Below are 24246 nucleotides of genomic sequence, written 5' to 3'. Positions count from 1 at the left end.
ACCGCACATAGATAATGCTTCTCTCCACCTTCCTACCTACACCGTGAAAGTCGCTCGCGGCGAGACGAAAAGGTTCCTGTTGTCGATAAATCGCCCGAAGTATCCGGAATTAAAAGGAAAATTTAATGTGATTGTTACATTACACGCAAATTGGAAGCCGTTTTACTTTATTAAAGAGATATTGATTATGCAGTCGACTTTAGTTGCATTCATTATTAACTTTACATTAATTTGATATTAAAAATATATGATAACCGTTGCATGTTTTAATAGTTAGAGAATAAAAATAATATTTTTTTTTTATATTTTACATATCAGCCGTATTCGAATGAAAATAAAAGGCTCTTCAAATGAAATTGACAATTTGGCTGATGAAATCTTTACTCTCAAGTCTAATGTTTCTTTGCTGCAACAAAGCAAAAATTTCAATGTTAAAATTTGTTGCAGCAAGATTTTCAAAAATAAACAATACGCAAAATTGTGCAAAATGTAAAATAAATATTAAAAGTATTCATCATTCAAGTACACATCATTTTTATATAATTCAAACTTAACGACATTAAAATATAAAACTTATAAATATATATATAAAACGTTGATATATAAAATCTCTATATTTGATTAATACAATTTTATTAATTTGCTTTTGATAGTCACTAAATGTAATCTGGAGATTTTTATTTTTTAATATTTTATATACTTTATTGAAATAATGTTTTTTTTTTTTAATAATTTCTCAAAGTATTAAGTTTACGTATAGCCCTTTATGAGTGACTTCTATTTCTCACACATAATTGAAATAAATTTTATTTTAAATTTTATTGATATTTTCTGAAATTGATACACACACGTATATCAATAAAAATTTATCTTGTTAGTTAAAACTCGCATAGCGCTTCTGTAACGATTGATATATAATTTACGAATTATTTGTTACGCGAGATATAAAATGGTTTTATACAATTGCCATCTGCTACCCCGCAATTATCTTAAATTTGTGTCAATCGATAATTTATCGCGAATACAAGAATATGATGTCATGATAAAGTTATTATTGATTTATAAACTTAATAACGTGCATGTTATTAGATATAGAGCAGCGTATTGTTGTTTGTTTACCGAGGCATTATTCACTCAATTGTGCAATTGTATATCTCTGACAAAGGAAATTTCTAAAAGAGAAAATTCAGAAGCGATTATCAAATCTGTTTCAATGCTATTACTCTTCGACCCGACGAAGAAATAAATTCCGCGAATTACGAGCTTCTGTTTTAATGGAGTTCATAAATAAGACCGAAGTTTTATTTTCGTAGCATTCTTTTTAATGAAATGTTAACTTTTTATAATCTCATATTTTTAGACAGTGATAAGTAATTATAAATAGCTGTAATTAAGTCTAAGTCAGAAAACAAATTATTTTTCTCTCAATATTACTTTTCACTCTTGAAAGTAAAGATTTCAGTTTGTAAGCTGTACGTAAGAGTTATTTAAGCTCGTCGATATATGTTTACATATAAAAGTATATGTTTACATATAAAATAGCACTGGATGTAGTTTGCGCTATCATGATAAAAAAGATGTGGGCATAAGTAAGAAAATAGTGTCAAGAAATAGTTTAGATTAGAATATTAATTTTGGAGATTAAAGGCATGATTTAATAATAATTATTTTTTTGATTTATATAATTAAAAATTATATATATATATATATATATATATATATATATTTATAAAATTAAAATAATTTATTTTTAATTTACAAAATTAATGTTTTTGTTTTAAACTATATAAATTTAATTGTAAGAATAAAGTAAAGAAATTAATTTTATAGGAATTAGTTATTTAATTAATAGGTATATTAAGTAAATTGTTAGTTAATAAGGAATTAATAAAAAATTAATTAATATTGATATTTTAATTTTTAGATATTTATATATAATTGCGTTAGACTTGTTATCTTAAATTTTTCTGTGATATAATAACTGAGAATTTCGGTATTAAAAATTGACATATGTTTCTATATATCGCTCAATTTACATATTACATTATTATCAGTTTCTTATTATCAGTTCATTATCAGTTTCTTATTATCAGTTCTTTCTATAAAGAAAGTATCTGTACATTTATAAATTTCTTTCCCCAATCAATTTTTAAAAATATCAATTTTTATCAATTTTTAAAAATAAACATCAATATAATCGCTTTTTAATTATATATTTAAATATTTAAATAAATATATATTTTTAATTATATTAACAAAGATATTTTAATTGGTTTAAATCTTAAAAAAGTGAATAAATAATTAAGAACCTCATTTTTCTTAATAAATTTCAAATCAGTAGAAATGCAATAGTTCGAAAAAAGAAAAATTTGAAAATTCCAAAAAAAATTTCGGTCAAATTGTCATTTTAAAGCAATCAATTTGTTGATCAGTCAAAGAGAGAGAGAGAGAGAGAGAGAGAGAGAGAGAGAGAGAGAGAGAGAGAGAGAGAAAATGATGATAATTTTGACGAACACTTGTATGAACATAATTCAGTTTATTTGCAACATTATTTTACCCATTAATTTATATTCTATATGTATCTATTGGAAAGAATTTCTTCGAAACGACATCCTCTTGTAACGTTAATAGTTTAACTCGTCCTCAAGAGAAGAAAAAAGAGCAGCTAGAGAGTCTTCAAGTAAATATACATACGCGTTTCCTCGTATTCCTTTCTTTCTCTTTACCAGCGACATGACTTTAACTCGTTTTTGCCTGAATTAATTACTTTTCTCAAGATTTATCTCAGCACATTTTTGAAAAAAACATAGCAAACGTAGAAAATATAAAAAATTCTAGATTAAATTAAAATAAATTTATCAATATTTTTTAATATTCAGTTTTCCGAAATTGTCATTGCCAATACGAAAGCAGAATAGTGATATTTTTCAAGAAAAAATTTCTTCGAATTGTTGCAAAGGTGCAATTTTTTTTATCGATACACATAGAAATTAAATCGAATTTTTAAGAGCATTACAATTGTTTCTCGAGACAATTGTGATTTTCAGCTTTTCTGCTGGAAATATATTAAAGCAGAGCTTTCCTATTTTATCAATTAGCGAAATCATGGTCACTAATGTAATGAGCATGCTAGCGTTACTGATAGAGTTCGACGTATTCAAAACCATGTTTGGACAAACGTTTGAATAAACAGAATGTTCTAAAAATGAAGCTCTTTGCAAAATACGAATTAAGCTCAACGTTCGTTCTTTGACTCGCTCGTCGTTTCGGAGACAAAAATAAATTCGTTTCTTTATTTTCTGTCATCCATCTGTTCCACATAAATTTACGAGATTCCGCATACTGATCGCAAAATCGTTATGAAACGTGAAAGCATGGTTCGCTTCTTTGAAGCTTCTAGGCAAGTAATTTTCAACGATCGTATCTTTTGTTTACTTATCACAACTATGCGTATAACGCAACAATGCGTTGTAAAAATAAAGATAAAATTTATTATGATGCATTCAAATAAAAGAGAAAATAATTGGGGTATGAAAAATGTATAGGTATGTATATTTCTCTCTTGAAAGTTGACAAATTAAAAATTACGCACCACATTGTCATTAAATCGAGCGTTGATTAACTGCGATTCGACCATATTTTCTTTCACCGTTCTGTAGAATAGGAAGCATAAATTGTGCTTATTTTGGGAATAGAAATAAATCGGTTGCATTTGCGGCATGTTAAAGTTGCATCATTGTGTTTATGTACCAATGTATGTGGTCCATTTCCACAATGTTCAGAGAGCAATCAGTGCGATACTGTATTTCCTGTTTCATAGAATGACAAGCATCGCATTCGAAAGCTAATGAAGAAAGATAAACAATGTAGCTTGATTTTAGCTTGATTTTCTAATACAATTTGTTCATTAAAGTACAAAATTATTATTTTGAGTATTTTTAATCTTAAGCAGATAATGTTTATATTATATTTTTGTCTTTATATACATATATTTTGTCGTTTTATGTTATATTTTAATTGTTATTTTCATTAAAATTACAAAATAATAAAAAAATTAAATTCTTGCCACAATTCTGTCTTATTTGAATGTTTCTTATGTTTTTGTGCGTAGTTTGAGTTCTTACCACGAATGCTCAATAGAATTCAGGTCCGATGATTGTGATGATCAGTCGAGAACTCGGATTTTCTTAGCGATAAAAAATTCTTTTATTAGTTTTGATGAATGTTTGGGATCATTATTTTGTTATAAAATTCAACCATGACATTTTTTGAGTTGCATATGCTGTCAATATATGCAAAATTTATATCTAAAGTGTCAAAATTTTTATACGCCACTGTATATCTAATTTTATTACATTGTATTAGCAATATTTAAGATATAAAATATATATATGATATAAAGTATATATATGATGAAAGTACAACATATATTATTATATTTTAGAATTTTGCGATTTTTTTATAGTAGAAAAATTAAAATATAATTCAAAGTAAGAAAAAATCAAAAAACTTTTGTAACATATATCATCGATATGCATGAAGGAAATGACATATCAAGTATATCATTACTAATGTTTCAATAATAATCTGAAAGTCAACTAGCGGATAATATCGAATAATTCCGCGATAAATTTTATGTCGCAAGAAAGGCGCTAAAACTTGACTTTGTATCGATACAATCTCGAGGTTAAAGTCTTAAAGTTTCATCTTGATGCTCCCTTCTCTAATTCTCATACATAGGTATTGTGTACATAATGTTTTCTTGTTGACGAAATATCTGTTAAAGACTGTTTTTTATCAACATTTCATGTATCTCAACTAATTAAATCTCAAATAATCGTGATTTAAGTACTATTGTTATTTAGCATTGTTAAATAAAATTCTCGCTTAACAAAGATACTTTAATTATATAAATTAAAAGAGTTGCAATTATCTTTTTAACTTATATATATTTTTCCTAGTTATTGCCATAGGTTTTTTGTCAACCGTAGAAAATTTTCTAAATTAAATTAAAAAGATTTATTAATGCGTAAAAGAATGATTTATGTGTGTTGGTTTTGTAAATAAATAATTTATTTTTTAATATTTAATTTTTATTTACTTTGAATAGTCAGTACACGAATTCATAGTTTCGGAATTATAGGAGACTTTGGTATTAGCCCGGATTTACAATAGGTATAATAAGTCTCAAGCCATAAAAAATTGATCAATCATAGTCAAATGTAAGAAGAATAATCAATTGTTATTGACAATTTTTTTACTGCTTAAAGACTTACTACATTTATTGTAAATCGGCTCCTCCTTACGAAGACGATTCTTTAGGTATAAAAGCGAATTTATTATCGAGATTTTATTTTCCTAACAATTTGCTTTTATTTCTGGAAGAGATGACATCACATATACAAAGAAACACCGACTTCTATTTTCTTCGGAATTAGCCACATAATGCAAATTAAAAAATATTTATAACAATATATTGCGTGTCAACTTTATAAAATCTATTTTAAATTTCTACATAATTTTCTACGCTCCGTATTATTTTTCATATATTATTTTTTATATATTATTTCATATATTATTTTCATATATTATTTTTCATAAATTCGGTATCGTTGCATATACATTGTCTGTATGGGTGAGATAGAACATAAATATATTCTAAGATGAAGTTTGTGTGTGGTATTCACGCGTCATGGCGGTTTCTCAGAAAATTAATGATCGACATGGATTTTAGTATACGCTGCTTTCTTTTCTATGCCATGCAATTTTTCATCGTAAATTATGTTGACATAAGAGATATGCGAGGTTATAAACGAGATTAAGATCCGTCTCTTCTGTACGAATATTTCTGACATATATGTCATTAATCAATATAAACAATGTTCCCACAACAATCTTTTAAATTATTTTTCGAAGTTTTATGTTTTATTACACAATACAAATTTTGTTACATTAGTAATATCGAGTTTTAAAGAAATAATATCCTTTAAGAGAGAGAAGTTGCATATTTTTCGATAAAGTTAAAAAATCTAGTTTTTATATTATAAAAATAAATTTTAAAATATTAAATTTTAATCATCATATAGATAAAGAAACTAAAAGAGAAACGGAAAATCCGTAAATTTTGATTGAATAAAAATCAATAAAAATAATATCAATAAAAATTTAGATATCTATCTTTTTCTAGTGTTCTAAATCAATTCATTCATCGTAAACAAGCGGCCCTAAAGTAAGATTAACTCATTAGCCGCACTTCCTCTTTTCCGTATATATTGCACTGAAATCACCCATTCTTTCTCTCAAGTTTCTTCCGTGAATTTCGACTTGCAAGGGTCCTCGCTTCATTAACGAGCTCCTCGACGTCGACGTTCTCGTCGTCGCCGTCGTCATCGTCGTCGTCGTCGTTTCGCTTAATTATTCTACCACCACCCGGTACACATGTTCCGCGCTTTCATTGGACCCAGCTCGGTTCTTTTATATCGCTACTCGGGCCAGTGGGTTAATGGAATGTCGTCATCAGTCGTCATTATCGTCGATAGGACCTCCATATTCTTTCATTTTGTGAATCGTCCCATTGTTACAAAGAGGCTTATGGTGGCGGTAGCTTCTATAAACGATACTCAAATAGCTCCAAGAGTTTACGAAACTTATATGCACAGGCACTTTTCCTTTCTTTATTTGTTATATTGTTATAAAAAATATTGCAAAATAATTTTAGTTTTTCATAATTTATTTTATTTTTGTTTGTACTATTTTATATACATATGAAGATTATTATTATTATAAGCTTTTATTAATATACAAGTGTTTATACGACCAAACTGGCAATTTATTGTTTGATTATTATATCACGACGTTTCGACCATATGGTTTTGGTCCTTATCAAGTGAAAGTTATAATTAAAAAGTAGAAAGAGAAAAATTTTTATTAATATGTTTAAATTATTGTGTGCCATTAGATATTTAAAACATTATTTTAATATAGAAATTTCTGTTCTTATTAATATAAGCAGTTATTATTAATATTATTATGTAATTATTATTTTAACATTTTAACATTTTTTATCCAGAAAAAGGCCATCTTGTATACATTTGTTATTTATTATAGAAAAAGTTTATTATCCTTGTTAAAATAAAAATAAAAAATAATAATTCTATATATTTGTCCCATAAGATTTTTTATTTGGGATTGTTAAATTGACAACAATGAAACAAAAGCTTAATATTAGAAAATTTGATTATAGATAGTACAAAATATAGAGTATAAAATTTCTCTTGTAAATATTTTAAGTTATTAAAACACCGTAATATTGCTGAAATAAAAATTGAATTATTTTCTACGATTATTACACATAAATAAATTTTATCAGCATTACATATGAGTATCACTATATTAATGAAACGTGTGCATATATACATGCAAAGCTCACGTATTTATAAAGATTCTGTTATCTCTGTTATCTTCCTTCGAACCTGCTAATTTAAAAAATAAGAGGATGAAGAATTTATGTATTTATAAAGAAGTATACTACATCATATATTATTCAAACGAGCGGTCGATTATCATCTCGGCGCTATCGCCGTGGTTTTCCTCCGCTCTTTGTTTTACGGCTACTGTCTTTCTCCATCCGCATTGAGATTTATTCCACTTTTTCCTGTAAAGAGTTCCTCTTTCTTGCGGTGATGTCATGCACAAGTAGTGATACTCTCTCTTATCAAAAGAAATAAAACACTGTGTAACGCGAGATTGCACAAATTAGAAACGTTCATGTCTATCTCCTTTTTCCTTTGATTATTAAACGATAATTATTATATCATTGTAATTTTGTAATTTTAATTTTATTACTTCCAAACTAAGAAGAAAAAAAAATTATCTTGGTATGCTTTTACTTTACACTTTGACAGTTTATAAAAATATTTAATTATCATGTGATACTCTCTTTCTAATGCTTTTAACAAATTATATAAATTTAAAAAAAAGAGTGCCAAATTGATTATATCTCATGTTTTAAAAAGAATTTTAAAATTATATAATATACTACACATATGCATACTATACTAATACACACAATCACAATTATTTTACATAATAATAATAAAAATAATGATTCATGCTTTAAAATGTCACTCTAATAAAATAAATAATAAAAATAATGATTCATGCTTTAAAATGTCACTGTAATGCCACTCAATATAGAGTAATTATTTTATCAAAACATTTTACAAATAAATAACGTTTTCTAGTGATTTTTAAAGTTTATGAGAAATGGGCGTCTATGATGTTTTTCGCATAATCTTTTCGCACAATTTAGAATTAGTAGGTTTGTCATCTTTATCAAGTGTACACACACGTTATTGCGTGTACAGTAAGCAGAATCAGTCGTTAAATATAGATCTTTCAATTGTGTTCAATACATTTCTATTAATGCTTCAGTTACACACACGGATAGCTGTGTTATTAGTCAGTCTTACATAAAATCGACATGTAACGATACAATGAAGAATATATAAAAGAGAATAATAAAACTCACAAATTAACTTTTAATGCATCTTATTGATTGGAGATCTATTTGTATCAGCTTGATTCGATTGTGCCTTTATAATAATTATAATATATATTAAATCTGTAGTTGTCAAAATTATTATTTATGTATGTAGCATTACAAGTATATTCATATTATTATATAATTACATACATAATAATTTATAATTTATATATATATATATATATGTATATATAAATATAATTATATGCATAGTTTATTATATATTATCACATTTCTTGTATTATTATATAATCACTTTATAGTATTTAGTATTTAATTTTGTGATACATTTATTGCGGCGCACAGAGCTTAGCGAAGACATACAATATGTACAGAAAAGTTTCTTGTGCTCTATAAAATTCTTGCGTCCTATGAAACCTCGGATATTTCATGAGGCCTTATAAAACGTCATAAACTTTAACGAAACTCGGCGTAACCGCTTAAACTTCTGTGAAAGTAGTAGGCTCTCATGAAATTTGTATGAAGCTTTAAAAATGTTTAATGATCTTACGAAAAGCAATTGAGATCTCTTGATAATAGTGACATGTTCTCCTAAATTGCTAGGATTATTGCCTGATAATGATATTTAAAAAATTGATGCTTTTTATGACAATTCAAGAATTTCATTTTTTTTTTATATGAAATTAATATTTAATCAACTTTTACAAAAAAATATAAATTTATAGAATTATTAATAGGAGTTTATTTACGCTATTGCATGTTATTTATAGTTGGAATATTTAATTAATTAGGATAACAGAAGAATTTGATGAAATGTTATATTAAATAGTTTAAAAAATTTTTAAAAATTACAATGAACAATTCTAAGAGACGTTAGCTATAAAAAAGAAATAAATAAAATGAATATAAATTGTGTAAATAGCATTGTATTATTTTATTGTCTTTATGTAATGAGAGTAATAATTGTTTTAATTGATTGGTTACAGTTTCTAAGAAGAAAAAAAATTATAAATAAAAATCAGAAATTAAACTGTTTTTACATATTATTATAACATGTTATTTACATATCAAAAATAAATATTTCAAATAATATATATATATTATTGTATGTAAAAAAATTAAATAAATATTTTTAAAAAATATTAATAATTATTACTTTATATTAATTATTCAAAAATTTGAAGTAAAGGAAGTTAGTAGAAGAAGTACACACTTCGTGTTCTAATCTTTATCTACAGTTTGTTTGATAGGATTTACAATATTACGGCAAGAGATCATTAATAATTATTTGCAACTTTTGATTCGTTTTTCTACAATATTGTTAGTGTACGGTTCAACACTATCGAGCATGCATTATTATGACAGCAATAGATACAAATTTTTTCGATCTGTATATCATTGCATACATTATGCAAAACATGAATTTTACTCCGGTCGGCATCGATAATTCAATCGTCTGTCAACATTTGCCTGTTGAATGTGAAAGGGAGAGGGGGCGGGATCGACGTCCTTGTTAAATGGAAATCGAAATCGGGCACGGCCGTCCTCGCAGGTCCGCGATCGTTGCGCAAGTACGGCATTCTCAATCATGAATCACGGACTAGCTACGCCCATGTGAGCGCCAGCTGTTGTGCAAGTCGAGATGTAAATGCGTGTCACACTTACCGAGTTTCCCGTGTTCTACTGACCTTAGTCTAGTCAAGGAATAATAATGCAGAATCGGAAAAAGAGAGAAACAAGGGAAGAGAGAGAGAGAAAGGGAGAGATGGAAAGAGGGAGGGAAACCGAGATTTATAGCGCGTTACAACAAGCGAGTCACGATTTGTTTCTACGAGCCACGCGAAGGCATTGAATAATGTATACAAATAATTAAATAAAATTTTATGCAATATATTTTATGCCGTGAGATTTAATAGTAGAGAGTGATTCGAGGAAATCGTGAAAACACTAAATCAAAAGAAATATTACATAACGAGTTTCTTTATTTCTTTCTTTTTTTTATAATTTAATTTATATAGTTTTTAGCTATTAAAATGAATTTATATTATTATAATATGCAACACAAATGTACGATTTCCATAAAAGTTTATGTTACGTTAAATTAAAGGATGGAAACAGGTAAAGTTGTTAAACTGCTGTATTGTGTTCGGCAGGATTAACTTATTACAAGTCATGATCACGTTTTGTGTTACAAAATTGATCCTTACAAAGGCACGAGGGTATCAAAGTAAAACTTGGCATAATATCGGAAGCTACTTCTCTTGATCTTCCAATTGAATATTATCTAATCTGGTTATAGCACAATTGATCTGTCTCCATTGTTCTCCTTTAGCAATAACATTGTTATTTCAAATTGCTCTAGCGTCAATTTCATTGCGGGATCACGTAACTTTTCTAGTCCCTTTTTCTCTTCTAATAGACTAATCTCCTCCCTCTCTGCCGTTTGTTTTAATCATTTTTGCTTTAATTGTTTCCAATATTCAGCTTTCCATTCTTATTTAATAGTAAATATTCATATAGGTCAATCTCTTCAAAAATCCATGATTTTGACATATGTTGTCATCCAAAAAGTTTTAGTCGCTCGTTGTTTCTTAAAAAGTTACTAACAATTAAATTGTACAATAAGAACAAATATTAAATGCGAAAATCGGAATTTTTCCGATTAAAAAAAACTTAATAAATTTTATATTAGTTATATATGTAAGTATTTATATAAATGCATGTGTGGGGGAAAGGCGGGGCCCTTCCTCCTGCATCCCCACTCCAAGAAAAAAACTAATCTAACTCTAATAAATCTAAACCTAATCAATTTTTTTATAATAAAAATTAAATCTGGGTTAGGTCAATTCTTTTGGGGAAGTGGAGGGGCTTTGTCCTTTTCCCATTCGCACATTTAAATATTTAAATATACTATTTATATAAAATTTATGCTTGAAAAAATTCAGATTTTTGCATTTCATACGTGATTTTATCGTAAAATTTAATTGTTAATTTTTAAAAAACAACGAGCAACAGGTAAAACTTCTTGGATGTTACTCAGGGTCATGATCTTGACAACATATGTCAAGGTCATTAACTTTTGACCTAATGTGAATTTACTCAGCTGGTGCATGCCGGATATTAAGATACTACTATGATTAATGATGTAGAAAATATAATTGTTTGCAGATCATCACTGGTGATTTTCGTCGCGTTATGCGCGACATGCAGCCGCGCGGATTTTTTCGGCGAGAAAAAGGGTGAGTTTCACAAAGTTAATTTTTAGCGCTAATGGACTTGACGGGTCTCATGAGGATATATACGTTCCTCTGCTCGTTTCCGCGTATCTTATTCGCTGACGATTCGCTGCAATATTCTGCTCGGGGAATTCTCCCCGCGAATATTCAGCAGCTTTTTTCTCGACGATATCCCCTTTCTTCGCGCCCGCCATTACAATTCGCCTTACGTGACTGGTGATTTATTACTACGTTAAGTACGGAATGTATTTAGTCAAGCAATGAATAATGATATCAGAGAAGCGATAAGAGCTGCGGACAAATTGTCGTGGATGTGCATGAATTTACGTACACGTCGCGAACGGAGCGTTGATTTTACGCGATTTTAATTAATAGGATAATGTATGTCACATGTAATTCGTGTATCATAAACATTTTTTTATTCGTATTATAAGGGTTTTATTCGAATTTTTCACAGCGTTTAATCATTATTATTTATATTTATTGTTTTGAGCAAAAATCCACTAATATAATAAATGTCTTTCTTCAAATTTTTATTTAATTCGAATTCTTCTTGATATTTCTCTTTTTTAAAAAAATGTTAGATATACAATAAATTAGAACTGTGTATTGAACAATTTATACTGATGAGAACGCAATCTGTCGACTGTAATGAGATCGAGTGATTTGTCTTTATGATGTCCAATTTGATATTCATTTTTTATTTCTTTCATTTTGTCTCATAACGAAAATAATATCGTTCCTATATCTTTCTCCCCGGAAGAAAAAAATTAATTATATAAAGTCATATACACGGAGATTCTTAAGTTCCATATCAATTTGAGAATTTTGTTTATATTATTACGTTATATGCGATTTTTATGTTCATAAATTAATATTTTCCAATATTTCTTTATTTTGTTTATAGCTTACATGATGTTTTTCATCACAAAAATGTCATACTCGTTCAATCATAATTATTTAACATTGCCGTTTTGCCATACTATTATCGATTAATTATTTGGGTGCAGTTACGAAAACGATGAACCTCCGATTGTGCTGAAATTTTATCTCACTTCGCATTAAAAAGCGTATGCGTGGAAACAGTGTGTTCCGCCCCCCTTCCCTACGGGAGGGGCTCCACTACCATTAAAATTAGACACATTGGTTTGAACCTCGCTTTGCGTGAAAACTTGTAAATCCATGAGAAACTTTGCATTAAAAAGTATATGCGTGAAGGCAGTGTGTATTAACACGATAGCGTTAAAATTATTATTTTATCACGTAACTTCTAAAATAATGAGTTTATGTGAAAAATGTATATAGCTTTTTTTATAGAGTTTTTTAAGGGCTTCAATTTTTGTTTGAAACTTTTTTCTCTAAAATCAATATTTTCGGAGATATACAGTAAAAATGTTTGAAATTTTAAGGGGGCATAGGGGCAAACGGGGCCTCGTCGGCAAAAAATCTTCAAGGTGCTTTATATTCAAGTCAAGGACAACCTTTGGTTAAAATTTCAGCACAATCGGAGGTTTATCGTTTTATCCAATTATTTAACCTACATAAATTTCCGCCTTCAATAACAAGTCCAGAAATGATTGAAAAATTTAAAAAGCTTACAACTCGGTCTACTGACATTTTCTACATTAATATATTGAATTATTTTTTTTTCATATTTGTTGATGCTTTTATGCTTTTAATATATTTAATATTGCAGACTTTTTACAGAAAAATTAAATTCCATTAAAATTGATTGTAAAATGCAAATTTTTTTTTTTTATATGATAAAAATACATTTTTTTCATGAAAAATAAGGCAAAGTGATTTGACATTTTTACAATATATATTTAACCGTCTCGTGTGTCTCTCATGGAATCATGTCTATGTCCAAATATAACTGTGCGATGCGCTTTGTTCGCATCGACAGGATGCTTAATACTCAGAGCGGATTTTGTGCTCTCGTCACGTCTCACTCTAATCTACCAGTTTTATAAGGATACCCCGACGATTCCTGAGGGAATCTGAGGATTTTTCACTTCCCCTTCCTGACAAGAGAACCGCCAGTTGCTCACCTCCGCAGTAGTAAAGCCGACGTATGGTCAGACATGCCGCAATCCCATAATCTCGCCTGTGTTCTCGTTCTACTTAGAACTATTCCAATATCCATTTATTCCCCTCTACCTTACTTTCACGGGTTGAAATGCGACAGGTATTTTCGAGATTGTGTATGTAACTAGATGAATTTTTAATTCGATTAAAAATCGGTCATCAAAAATCATGTACAAAACGATTATAATTTGAAATGCTATTTTAATAGAAATACACTTCATCATTTGTTAGTGATAAAAAATGATAAATTACTTTTGTATGCATAACAATAAAGGTAATAATTCATAAAATAATAGTTTATAAAAAATAGCGTCTCTTTTAGCTAATGAAATTTTTATCAACATCACGAGGAATTTCATTAGCGTCAGATGAATCATTCCCCTTCGGGAGCCGAGTTAATAAAATAGTATCTTTGAGCATAATTATTGTCTATTGTCTTTTCTTGAAATGCAATGATTATTTCCGTCGCGTTCTGGTTCCTTCGCGAGGATCTCATAACCCACGGCGACGTTCTGCAAACGCAAAGAAAATTTAATCTAGCGCCGGTCGTTTTTATTAAGAATAATAAAACGACGGAAAAGCGACGCTGCCACTTTACCTTGTCGCAATAAGAACGAATTAACCTAAGATTTCAATTTGAGCACTTACTCTTGCGTAATATATTAAAAAGCTGTTCATTCTCTCACTCGCCTCGTTTTTTTCGCCTCGGAAAAAAGTCACTCTCGCGTTTTTTTGACGTTTCTCGCGATAAGATTTGATAAGATCGACGTTGAAAAGATCGCGACGATTACAATCTCGGGCAATTATTATCGAAGAATCGCATTTCTCTTATCACGAGTGGGGTTGCGAGGGGGCGCCAAAGAGGTGGCGATATCAGCGGGGACGGGGTGGTGCACAGGAGAAGAGGGGGGGAGGGGCATTCCCGGGAACGAATAGCTCCCGCAGGATACGAGATAACGCTGCTCATCCCTGCAGCCTCATTTGTATCCATCCTGTTCGTTTCGTTTCCCGCGGAAACCACTTTTTGCACCTACCGTCTACCTCGTCAATATTTAACGGCTTGCTCGTCGATCAACCGCGATTCCGCAGCGAGGTAGAAATGAGAATTTTTCGGGCCGCCTTTTTTTATGGATTGCTCTCGTATAACTTCTACATAAAGGAATATATTGTTTTAAGATCTGAGTAGTTCGCAAAGTTCTGCAAAGGCGCTTGTGGAAGGCAGCTTAAGAAATCTTACAATTTCCTACAATAGGTTACAATTGTTTGCAAGTATATTAAATTATAGGGAAAAGTAATAATATAAGAATATTTGAACAAAAATTATCTTTTCAAGCTGCTGAAATATTTTCAATTTATTCTTTAGATATTTGTTATTTTAAAACTTTTTGAATTTTGTTATCTTGTTACAAATTTAGATAAATATTTACATTAGGTCAACGCCTTCAATAGTTAATGATGTTGCCAAGGAGAGACTCCGCTCCTTCGCTTCACGCATTCAGTTTGCATAATGACTATAATTTAATACTAACGTTTATCACGAATATGTGTATGTATGTCATTAGTTATTTATATAATATTACAAATAATAAATAAGACAAATGTTGATCATTCATTTGTGGTCATATTTTTTATTAATAACTTTTTAACAAACAACAAACGATGGCTAAAGCTCCTAGGATGTTACTCAAGATCATGACCTTGACAACGTATGTCAAGGTCATTGACTTTAAGCAAGAAAGATTGATCTAATGTGAATATTTACCCAGGTTTACATATGTAATACATGTCGCGATGTTTATATATTAGTCGATGACAGAATGAACATTTTGACACTGCAATACGGACATGAAAACGAAGGATAAATTGGCATCGCGCGTTCTACGGTTGATTTACAGTCGCGTGATTTCGAAACACGCCGCGAACGACCATCGATTGCCATAAAGATGGCCGATCTTTGTTTCGATGACAGATTGAACCGGACCCGCGAATCCCGTGACGCTCGACATGATTTTTGCGTCGATTTGATTCGTTCGTAGGGATTAAAAATTCTATCGTAACCGAACGCGATTTCTATCCATTTTATAACGGTGCGAGATTACGGGATTTGCGGAAATAATCTTCAGCGCGATGTATAATGCCGGCGGAGAATCGTGTTCCCCATTTTTACTTGTCGACCGCGCACCCCATCTCTCTCTCTCTCTCTCTCTCTCTCACTCTCTCTCGCTCTCTCTCTCTCTCTTCCTCTCATCCATACAAAAAACTGCAAAATTAAACGCGTTTCCCAAAGCGGATGGAAATCGTGCGCGGCGTTCAGATCCAATTTCCGCAAATTTATCTCGAGGCAAGGATAAATGCGTTTTATTGTGCGGCGCTGCGCACGGATTTATTCACCGGAAAATATTTCTTATATATATCTGGCTTTTTAAACGATCCTTTTATTCTCTTATATCGAAGATCGCAATGAATCAAGAAAACCATTGTTTTCTCTCTCGCAGCGCGTTTGCAGAAAACGCTCGCCCTCCACTCTTGAGATCTTCTCTCACCGCAATTCTCCTCTCGATCCAGAAGGATGTATGCTATTAAAGGTAGAGTAGTAAAATCGAATCTAATCTTTGTGGTAAAGGAAAAATATTTATCGAGTTTTTCTCTTGCATTAAATTATAATTGAAAGATTAGAAACTTTGATTCGCGATGCCCGTACATTTATGAATACATTGAAAATTGCATGCCATTCTTGCAATAAATTGCAAAAAAATAAATTTGAGGGATAATATAAAATAATGATGAATGTAAAGAAAAAATTATCTTGAATTTTTAAAGAAATATAAGAAACTATTATATCATATTCAATATAAAAATAATTTCTATAGCCAATTGTTTTTTATATAGATTTGGTTTTATTTATGGTTAAATTAACAAAATTTTACAAATAAATAAATAAAATTTTTATATATATATTTTTTTTTCAAATTTATTACAAACTAGGGCGAAAAGTTTATTCTTTTTATTGTACATTAGAAAAAAAAACATTATATTAAATATCATTATATTATACGTAAGATATTATTGATATATGATATTATTGGTATATATGACGTTGCGAATGAAAAATTTCCACATGAAAAATTTCCATAAAACAACTTGCTTTTATTCATGTTATCAATATTTCATTCAGCACGTTCTAAAGAAAGCAACTACAAAGTCTGGCTAATAAAAGAAAAATATTAGGTTTGACGTTATGAAAAATAAAGGAATGCTAGACACAGCGCGTCGGCGAAGAGCAGTGGATAGTCTAATTTTCTAAAAACAGATGAGAGACGTCGGTATGATTAAAATTTATGAGACCACGATCTGCAAGCAGAGTTAAAAGTGTAGGAAAACGCGACCGCCCTTAGTTTATTTTCCGCCTTCCACTTCCGGGAACGGGAGCGAAATTAAGGCAAGCACCGCAAGCTATAAAAATTTTATACGGGGTTAGATTGATCGTGTCTTACCGCTGAAAAGTTCTATTTCTGTTTGTTAATTTAGGTTAGTCAGTTAGCAGATGCCTGCCATAAGGTTTTCCAAGCAATGCTCATCAATAATAAAGCTATATATAAGTGACAAGCTTGAAAACTTCTCTATTGAATAAACTCGATTAGAACTTCAAAATTTTATTTGTACATTCTTCAAATTTAATGTCTTTTAAGTGAATTAATTTTATGTGCAATATATGCAAATATTTACAAAAATATAATGCAATTAACTCGAATTTATATAAAATTATTTTATACATATATATTAAACAAGACACGATAATATAAAATATATTTTAAAATGAGTTAGTAGAGAAAAAAATACGAATTAAATAAAAATTTCTAACTTCATGTTGTATCAGATTTTTTTATATTGACCTGAAAATCTATTTTTTATTCAACATAATAAAATTTGACATATATCGCAGACTGTCACAAACAAAAATAATTTTCGCGAAAAGAGATTCTATTTCTAATAATATCTATCTTAGCATTTTACTTTCTAAAAAAAACTTCTGATAAATTAATTTTGGCACAATTTCAAAGCATTGTTTATCGAAACATTTTTTAACGCACGAGCAGATGGCTATTAATTAATTATTATGCTGCACGATATGCTTAGAATAATCCGGACAAATTAATAGCGCTCGATGGCGTGCATGATAAATGAAAATGAAGACAGATACAAAGGCGGTGCGTGGAAACGTGTTGTGACGAAACACGTTTACAGACACTGACGCAAGAAGCATTGAATTTCTTTTTAGAAACGCACCAAGATACGTGCCGGATATAGGCGTCGATCGGATGTGCGTGAGCGCGTCTCGTAGTCATGTTTGGATCCATTGATTCGCAGTGATTCATCGATCATTGACAATCAGGCGATTTCTTAAGCGTGTCCTTACTTCGCCACGCATATCGGACTTTATAAACCACGTGCATTATTGTTAACTAGCACGTATTGTAACTTCTCGCAGCATGTTAAATTGAGTAAATGTCATTCTCGGAAGTAAATGTCATTCTACAACTCAAAAGAATAGTAGAAATGTGTTAGACATAGAAATATCTACGTGATATTTATTGTTTTTTCTTTCAACTTTTAATTTAAAAATATCGCTTTAATCATTGGAGGGAGACACGCACATTTAAAATAGATGTTATCAAAAGAATAATTTTATTTAAATACAATATTTATTGTGTATGAAACTTTGTGTAGGATATTATATATCAAGAAAATAATCAAGAAATTTAAATATTTATTTCTAAACTAATTATTGCGGGCGTCTAATATTTATAATACTAATTCATATACAATAATAATTAATCTAATTTAATAAAATATGTGAAAATCTAATATAAAATCTAATAAGCCATAAAAAAGAAATAAATCCAAGAAAGATAGAATGATAATAAATTTGTGAAAATAACATTTTAAATATTTTACTGCTTATATAATAAGAAAAATAATTATTCCAATCTTTATGATTATTTGAAGTTTATATTGAATTATACGTATTTAAAATATGTATGTATGTTTTATTTGTAATACTAACTTAATATTTTAGACAGAATTTTAATTAACGTATAAAGAAATTATTACAATATTAATAAAAAAAATAACTTACATATATTTTTATTTGTTTTGCATTTTTCAAATATTTGTCCATTTATGGACAAATGGATGTAATATTACTTACTTTATCATTGAAAAAAATTAATGAAATATTGAATCGGTATAATAACATCTCATTCTTACATAGTAAGAAAATAAAACATAGTTATGTAACAAATTACTGCTATTCCATTTGCTCCTCAGAACAAATAAGAAATTTACGCCATATTTAAAATCCGGTTGCTATGAGGCGCCACTTAATGAATCACAAGGTCGTTTTGATTGCATCGAATGAAATCATCTTTCCATGATCTTGACCCATAATGAGTAAGCGCACACTTCATCGATCGTATTTAGCGTTGGTATGCATTTTTCAAATGACGGAACGTTGAAGCAAGACAGGAATGCAGTTAATAGATATTAATAACTGCAGCATCACGCACAGTAAATGAGCATCGCGTATTCTACAGTCTGTCTTTATATCATGATTGTTAAATCATTGATTATAATAAACATGGATAATTGAGATATTTACAATAAACATAAAATATTTTTATAATATACATAACAATCTTTTTATACGCAATTTTATTATTTGACGTTACGGATTTAAATCATCTATCAAAAAAATCCAAATAAATGTTAAAATTATTTTCAATTTTCAATGCATAAAGATCTCTTGCGCGTAAAATCTATTTTCTTGCAAGTGTTTGTCATAAAATTACGCATGACGATTTTATGAAAGCTTTAGCCTCATTCGACGTTTTCAGCCTGTTTAGAAATAAGGATGCAGCGTTATGCGTTTAACGTGTGCATCTGCAACGGTAGCGGCGTAAAACGACAGCAAAGATCGAATGCAAAAACCGTACAAAATCGCGGAGACGTGATACAGTCGCTTGTTGCCCGGGGCAGACATATTGGCCCCGCCAAGCGTGCTCGGAAAGTATAAAATATTTCAAAGCTCACATCCCCCTTCCCTCCCTCTCCCCTTTCCCCCTTCTCCCTCACCTTTCCCGCGCTATTTTCTCACTCCTTGCCGTCTCTTTCTCTATCTCGGCGGCTTTCTTTTTGTTTTTCTTTTCCTAGCTAACCCACCCTATAATGTATTGTCTGCTTGTAACATGCTCCGACCGCCTCTTGTCTCTCACGCGTGCATAATTTTACAATTTATCAGTCAGTGGATCTTCATTCATATTCTGCAGTTTGTTTCACGTGCAACTTTCGATTTTTCAACACCGGCCGGTGTTAAACGCGTAAACATTGTAAGGCGCGCTTCGCGTGTCTTGGATCTGCTGTAAATCCTGTAATTTGCTAATCGAATTTTAAAAGAGTTACTCATGTGATAAAAATATGTAACAAGTGCGTATTAGAAAAAAATTTATAATTTTAAAAGCTTTATTAATTTTGATTACTTATTTTTCTAAATTTTTTTTTAACAAAGTAGTACCTTTTGTTTAATAAATAAAAATAAGAGAATAAAAATTAAAAATTAATATATGCACGATTTATTTATAAATATAAATTTTTTAAAAATCGCAAATAAAAATTATATATTTTAATAAACTCAAGTTTTATTGCAAATGATTTGCTAGCTATTTAAATATTTCTTCCTGTTTATAAACCAACGACTAGTTAATTAACAGCGAATTAATAGATGGTTCGTAAACATGTTTAAAACTTATATACAAATATAATTAACATTGGTAAATAATTTATACCTACAACTTTACGTCAAAATTTAGAATCTCCAAATAAATAGCGAGAAACTTTACGCTTCAAAGCTTTTGAAATTGGCTCGTACGTAAATTTAATGTATCAAATCTGATTAGTCGATTATCATTTTCAGTCGATATAGATATTCTGGTGAATTTTCTCATAAACTGAACGCGCACTTATATCGCGTGCGGATTCATCGGAACAAATAGACGAGCTCATTAATTTTGATGATGATATTCCCTCATTGTAACGCGCTCGCTCGTACATTACATGCTTCGCGACACGTGCAATTCATCAGTCACGAACAGAGAACGAAGTCAAAAGCCTTTCCCGATTTCCAGAGAATGGGATTTAATTGTTCACGACTTGTCCTCTCTCCGGCGACATCTCGTTTTAGTTTTAATTCAGTCGTTCGTCCTCGATATTTCCATGCGACAAATTGCTCGGCGAATCAATAGTTTAGAAGAATTATCGGTCGTTCGAATTGCATCGCAATGACATTTGGAGAAACAAAAATAGCACACGTAATTTACCTGCTAAGGTCGAAAACATTTTGATAATTTCTTTCTTAATGCTTTAATTTTGGCTTTAAGATTCTCTTGTTTTTATAACAGAATTCTAATTCTCTGATTATAATTTAGTGATAAGTCAACACTTACAGTTTTGCAACTTTATTTACCCAAGTTTTTAATTTTTAATTCTACCATATATTATTATATATGTATATATAATTATTATTCTTTGTGTAAACCATAATTAAAATCATGACATTTTTATATATAAATATTTTTATATATAAATTTTTATATATAAAATTTTTTTTTGCAGTTTTTGTTATTTCTATTATTCAAGATTATCAATGCAGAATAATTCGATTTTCTGCAGCACATTCAATTTTGCTTTAAATGATATGTTTAATAATATCACACCAGCATCGAGATGAATGCGAGAGAGTGGTATGTAAAAAATAAGCGATCTTGTTTGCGGATGGACGCTCTTGTAAAACAAACGGTAATATATCGCGCCTATGATTGTGATGTTTGTTTCTACAAATCTCTTCTCATTTCCTCAGCGCTATTTTTTCACTGCAGCCATTTCTCGTCTTCCCCGCGATGCTTTTCTATTTTTCTGCACTTATATCATTTTTTTACACAATCAAATTTCAAACACGATCTTTGTGAAGTATATTTGGATTATTCTGCAATATTCTAATCGCCTTTAATTTTATATCGTATTTCTGTCTATCATTTGTTGCTAAGTAATAAACTATTCAAAAAAAAATGGAACACTTCATACCCTAAAAATTGGGCTATTTTTAAATCGCTGAAAACTCATCATAGCACAAAATTAAAAAAGCATTTTAAATCTTAAAATTTCGATTTTCTTTAACACTCTATCATTGATTTTAAAAAATTTTTTATCTTCTTTGTTCTGTGCTTTAAAAAAGAACACATTGTTTTGTTCTTTAAAATTATGTATTTTTGACACTCTGTAACTCGATAAAAAATTTTTTTTTTAAATTCAACTCAAGTTTCATAAACTACAATATTTTGCTTATAAAATGTTTTTTTTTTAATTTTCTACGATTTTTTTTAACTAGGTTACAAGATCTTGAAACTAAAGCATATTTTTTTAGAAATATGGTCGATACTCTGCGAAAAATCATCATAGACAAAAAATTAAAAAAAGCATTTTGAAGTTTCAACTTTAACGAGCGTATCGGTTCTAAAAAAATTTTATTATTTTCTCATTTCTAAGAAATACAGGTTTAATTTTAAAATCGTATATCTTAGTAAAAAAAATTGTAGGAAAATTAAAAAAAAAAAACATTTTGTAGACAAAATGTTATAGTTTATTTGAATTAATTTTTTCAAGAGAAATTTTTTATTGAACTGCAGGGTGTCAAAAATACGTAATTTTGAGGAACGGAACAATGTATTCTTTTTTAAAGCACAGATTAAGGAAGATAAAATTTTTTTTTTAAATTGTCTCCAAAAAGTGTCTCCATTTTTTTTTCGTAGTATATATGAAACGATTGTATTTAAAGTCGAGTAAAAAAATATATATGTGATATATATTATACATTTAATATATATTAGATTATAGATATAATATATAATAATATATATTAGATATAATAAGATATAATATTAGACAATAATATTAGATAGAATGATTTATTAGATATATTAGATATATAGTATTTAATATATTATATAATAATATTAGATAGAATAATATTAGATATAATAATATAATAATATAATAATATATATTAGATAACATATATTAGATTATAAAAAATCTTTTTTATTTGTTATTTTTAATTTGTAGAAGAAGAATGTCAACATGACTTAAAATCATGTATCCTTCGTATTATAAGAGAGAATCATAAAAATGAAAACAACTGGAGAAAATTTACATTTTACTAATTTAGTGATTCGTAAGCGTTATTCGCAATATAGATTTATCTCTTCTAATTTGAATTGTTTCGACCGAACGTGTAGCGTAGTTGATAAGCAGCTGATCGGAAATGCTTTCCCACTCGAGTAATTGCGCTGGTCGCTCCCGCGCCGGTCGGAAATTAATAAATACTGGAATTTTCAGCGACCCCGGTTGTATGTGGATTAAAGCTCGACAACGATATCCACGGTCGAACTAAAAGAGAAAGGGGCGGCAGGGGGTCAGGCGGAAATTGAAGCGAGGTAAACTGGCCGCGAGAGAGATGGTGGAAAAGAGAATGAAAAAATCAACTTTGCCTCCTAAGAGCATTACGTATCGGCAGGCAATCCACGCCGGATAAATTTATAACGAGAAAGTGAGAGGGAGAGAGGGAGAATTTTGCTTGATTTTTTCAATGTGCACTGTCTGAAAATATTTGTGGAACTTTATAATATATCTAATTCGCATTGAATAAGTTAAATTCAAATCATACAAAAATAGAGGGAGATTAAATTAATACAGGGTGTGTCAAAAGTCTCAAATATCTCGTAAACGTTACATTTTAGAGAAAAATATTTCAGACAAAAGTTGTAAGGCTTAAAAAGACGCATTTTATGATAATATTAATTTGACCATAGGTGGCATTGCCAAAGTCAGATCAAGGTTAACTTAAAATTTTTTAATGGAAATCCTCATTTTTATTGCATATTGTTGTAGCTTAACTCAAGAGCTTTTCAAAACACTATAATAAAGTATTTTTTCATTAAGAATTTTTTGAGTTATTTTGTATAAAAGATCTAAATCTGAAATCTTAATCTGACATATTTTAGTATAAAATATAAAATATCTCAAAAATTATTTAGTGTTCGATAATTGTATCGTAATACTTTTATGTACAGAATAATAAGATAAATCAAATGGTGTACAGAAAAAAATTGTTTTTTAAAAAAAGTATGCAATTATTTGCAATATATTTTTTTATAACAATTATTTATTTTTTCTTTACACCATTTGATTCATCTTATTAATCTGTACATAAAAGTATTACGATACAATTATCGAACACTAAATAATTTTCGAGACATTTTATATTTTATACTAAAATATGTCAGATTAAGATACAAAATAACTCAA

The 24246-nt window shown here is 29.2% G+C and overlaps 1 protein-coding gene across 5 annotated transcripts in view; it reads left to right on the top strand.

Moving 5' to 3' along the window:
- The window catches only part of LOC126857720 (collagen alpha-1(XVIII) chain), a 296284-nt gene that overhangs the window by 14069 nt on the left and 257969 nt on the right, over positions 1 to 24246 (top strand). For all 5 annotated transcript variants that reach the window (XM_050607420.1, XM_050607416.1, XM_050607418.1 and 2 more), the window contains exon 2: positions 11675 to 11745. In XM_050607420.1, the coding sequence (XP_050463377.1) occupies positions 11675 to 11745 (71 nt within the window). The remainder of the gene's footprint in view (positions 1 to 11674; positions 11746 to 24246) is intronic.

The sequence above is a fragment of the Cataglyphis hispanica genome, chromosome 22, assembly GCF_021464435.1.
Source record: "Cataglyphis hispanica isolate Lineage 1 chromosome 22, ULB_Chis1_1.0, whole genome shotgun sequence".
In the NCBI taxonomy this organism is placed as follows: Eukaryota; Metazoa; Arthropoda; class Insecta; order Hymenoptera; family Formicidae; genus Cataglyphis; species Cataglyphis hispanica.
This window is presented reverse-complemented; position numbering and strand designations above follow the sequence as displayed.